The 3,079-nt window shown below is 49.5% G+C and overlaps 1 protein-coding gene across 1 annotated transcript; it reads left to right on the top strand.

Moving 5' to 3' along the window:
• Positions 1 to 1,848: 1,848 nt before the first annotated feature.
• On the top strand, positions 1,849 to 3,079 carry LOC121140854 (E3 ubiquitin-protein ligase RNF19B). The gene has a single exon (XM_040747265.1). The coding sequence runs from the start codon at positions 1,886 to 1,888 to the stop codon at positions 3,062 to 3,064; it is 1,179 nt and encodes a 392-aa protein (XP_040603199.1). The 5' UTR covers positions 1,849 to 1,885; the 3' UTR covers positions 3,065 to 3,079.

Genomic DNA, 3,079 nt, shown 5'->3' with positions numbered 1-3,079 from the left:
GAACTGGAGTTCCAGAAGGTTGCGAGCCACCATGTGAATGCTGGGAACTGAACCTGGGTCTTCTGCAAGAACAGCCAGTGCTCCTAATGCTTAAACATCTCTTCAGCCCCTGACTGAACCACCAACCAGCTCCCAAATCATGACATGGAGACTTATTCTTAGTTTTGAATGCTCAGCCCTAGCTTAACTCTTTTCTGGCTACTTCTTTTTAACTTGAATTAACCTGTTTCTCTTTATCTGCCTTTTTCTCAGAGCTTTTTACCTTTCTTTCTTTCTTTCTGTATATCTTACTTTCACCGCTTCTCATGTCTGATTGGCTGGTGTCTCCCTTGTTCTTCTTCTCTTCTCTCTTGAGCCTAGATTTCTATTTATTCTTTCTTCCTGCCAGCCCTGCCTAGTTATCAGCCTAGTTATCGGGCCGTTCAGCTCTTTATTAGACCAACCAGGTGCCTTAGGCAGGCAAGGTGAAACAAAAGCAACACCACTTTATATAATTGAACAAATGCAGCATAAACAAAAGTAACTCACCTTTCCACAGTTAAAGTGATATTCTGCAGCATAAACAAATGTAACACACCTTAGCCCGGTTAAAATAATGTTCTACAACATCTGATCCTCATTTTCTACTGAAATTGCATCCCATCCCTCTGGTGCCTGGCGTGCTTTTGCTCTTCACCAGGGTGAATCACGAGTGTTTCCAGATTGGGAAGGACCTCTGTGCAGCCTTTTGCTTGTCTAGTGTGTCCATTTGTGACATGTTTGTTCTTTCTTCCCCAAAAGCCTAAGATCTTCAAGTTTGGGTCGGTTGTCCATAGTATTTGTTTTCTTATTGTTTGTTAATTTCACATTTTATTTCTTGTGTGTGTATGCAGCTTGCTTCTGCTACAGGCCTCAGCTATTGTGCGTGCATGTGCGTGCGTGCGTGCGTGTGTGTGTGTGTGTGTGTGTGTGTAAGAGACAGACAGACAGACAGACACACACACACACACACACACACACACACGCGCGCGCTGCGCACACACACAGAGGCTTCACTTCCTCTAGTCATTGTCCCTCCCCAGCATTATGAAGCCTGCCTCCAGTTTCCATCACTGACAGACGCTGCTCACACTTCCTAGGTATCTTCTTGATTTAGAAGCAGCTGGAATCTCTTAGGCTCTTAGCTTTGCTGATACAAACTCAAAGGGAATAAGAGAGAGTTTATTCTGAAGCTAGGACTCCAGGGAACACGGAAGGATTCATGTGGCCCTAAGTAACCACGTACTGAGGAAAAGAGTTTCATGAAATTTTTATAGTTACAGAACAAAGGGAAGCCAGAAACCAAGAGACTTGATACATGGGTGGAGAGGTGGGGTAGGCAAGGCACAGCAACACAGGGAAGTCTCCACTAGGGGTTTCAGATGCTGTCTCACGACAGTTCCATAATCAGTTCCTACAACCCACAGGACAGAGAGTGCAACAATATGGAAATCCAAGTGGACATTGAAGCCAAACCAAGTCACTATCAGTTGGTGAGTGGAAGTAGCACAGAGGACTCTCTGCATGTCCATGCGCAGATGGCCGAGAATGAAGAGGAGGGGAATGGTGGTGCTGGCGTTGGCGGTGGTGGCAGTGAAGAGGCCCCCCCTTGCAAACACCAAAGCTGTGAACAGAAAGACTGCCTGGCTAGCAAGACTTGGGATATCAGCCTGGCCCAGCCTGAAAGCATCCGCAGTGACCTAGAGAGCTCTGACACACAGTCAGATGACGTGCCAGACATCACTTCCGATGAGTGTGGCTCCCCCCGTTCCCATGCCGCAGCCTGTCCCTCAACCCCCAGAGCCCCGAGTGCAGCGAGCGCCTCAACCCACACGACATCCGTCTGCTGCTGGCCGACCCGCCGCTCATGCACAAGTACGAAGAGTTCATGCTGCGCCGGTACCTGGCTTCGGACCCCGACTGCCGCTGGTGTCCGGCCCCAGACTGCGGTTATGCTGTTATTGCCTATGGCTGTGCCAGCTGCCCAAAGCTAACCTGTGAGAGGGAAGGCTGCCAGACTGAGTTCTGCTACCACTGCAAGCAGATATGGCATCCAAACCAGACCTGCGATATGGCCCGTCAGCAGAGGGCTCAGACTTTACGAGTTCGGACCAAGCACACTTCAGGTCTCAGCTATGGGCAAGACTCTGGACCAGATGACATCAAGCCATGCCCACGATGTAGTGCTTACATTATCAAGATGAATGATGGAAGCTGTAATCACATGACCTGTGCAGTGTGTGGCTGTGAATTCTGCTGGCTTTGCATGAAAGAGATCTCCGACTTGCATTACCTCAGTCCCTCTGGCTGTACATTCTGGGGCAAGAAGCCATGGAGCCGGAAGAAGAAGATTCTTTGGCAGTTGGGCACATTGATTGGTGCTCCAGTGGGGATCTCTCTCATAGCTGGCATTGCAATTCCTGCCATGGTCATTGGCATTCCTGTTTACGTTGGGAGGAAGATTCACAGCAGATATGAGGGAAGGAAAACCTCCAAACACAAGAGGAATTTGGCCATCACAGGAGGAGTGACTTTATCAGTCATTGCGTCCCCAGTGATTGCTGCTGTCAGTGTTGGTATTGGTGTCCCCATTATGCTGGCATACGTTTATGGGGTTGTACCCATTTCTCTCTGTCGCGGAGGTGGCTGTGGAGTTAGCACAGCCAATGGAAAGGGGGTGAAAATTGAGTTTGATGAAGATGATGGTCCAATCACAGTGGCAGATGCCTGGCGGGCCCTCAAGAACCCCAGCATTGGGGAGAGCAGCATCGAAGGCCTGACTAGTGTGCTAAGCACCAGTGGGAGCCCTACAGATGGACTCAGTGTTATGCAAGGCCCTTATAGTGAAACAGCCAGCTTTGCTGCCCTTTCCGGGGGCACACTGAGTGGTGGCATTCTCTCCATCGGCAAGGGAAAATACAGCAGCTTAGAAGTCCAAGCCGATGTCCAAAAGGAAATTTTCCCCAAAGACACAGCCAGTCTTGGTGCAATTAGTGACAACGCAAGCACTCGTGCTATGGCCGGTTGTGGTGGCGCACGCCGGTAGGATTTGCTGAAGGAG

The sequence above is a fragment of the Mesocricetus auratus genome, unplaced genomic scaffold (genome assembly GCF_017639785.1).
Source record: "Mesocricetus auratus isolate SY011 unplaced genomic scaffold, BCM_Maur_2.0 Super-Scaffold_100006, whole genome shotgun sequence".
In the NCBI taxonomy this organism is placed as follows: Eukaryota; Metazoa; Chordata; class Mammalia; order Rodentia; family Cricetidae; genus Mesocricetus; species Mesocricetus auratus.
Note: the sequence above shows the minus strand (reverse complement) of the source record. Positions and strands in the feature narration are given on the sequence as shown.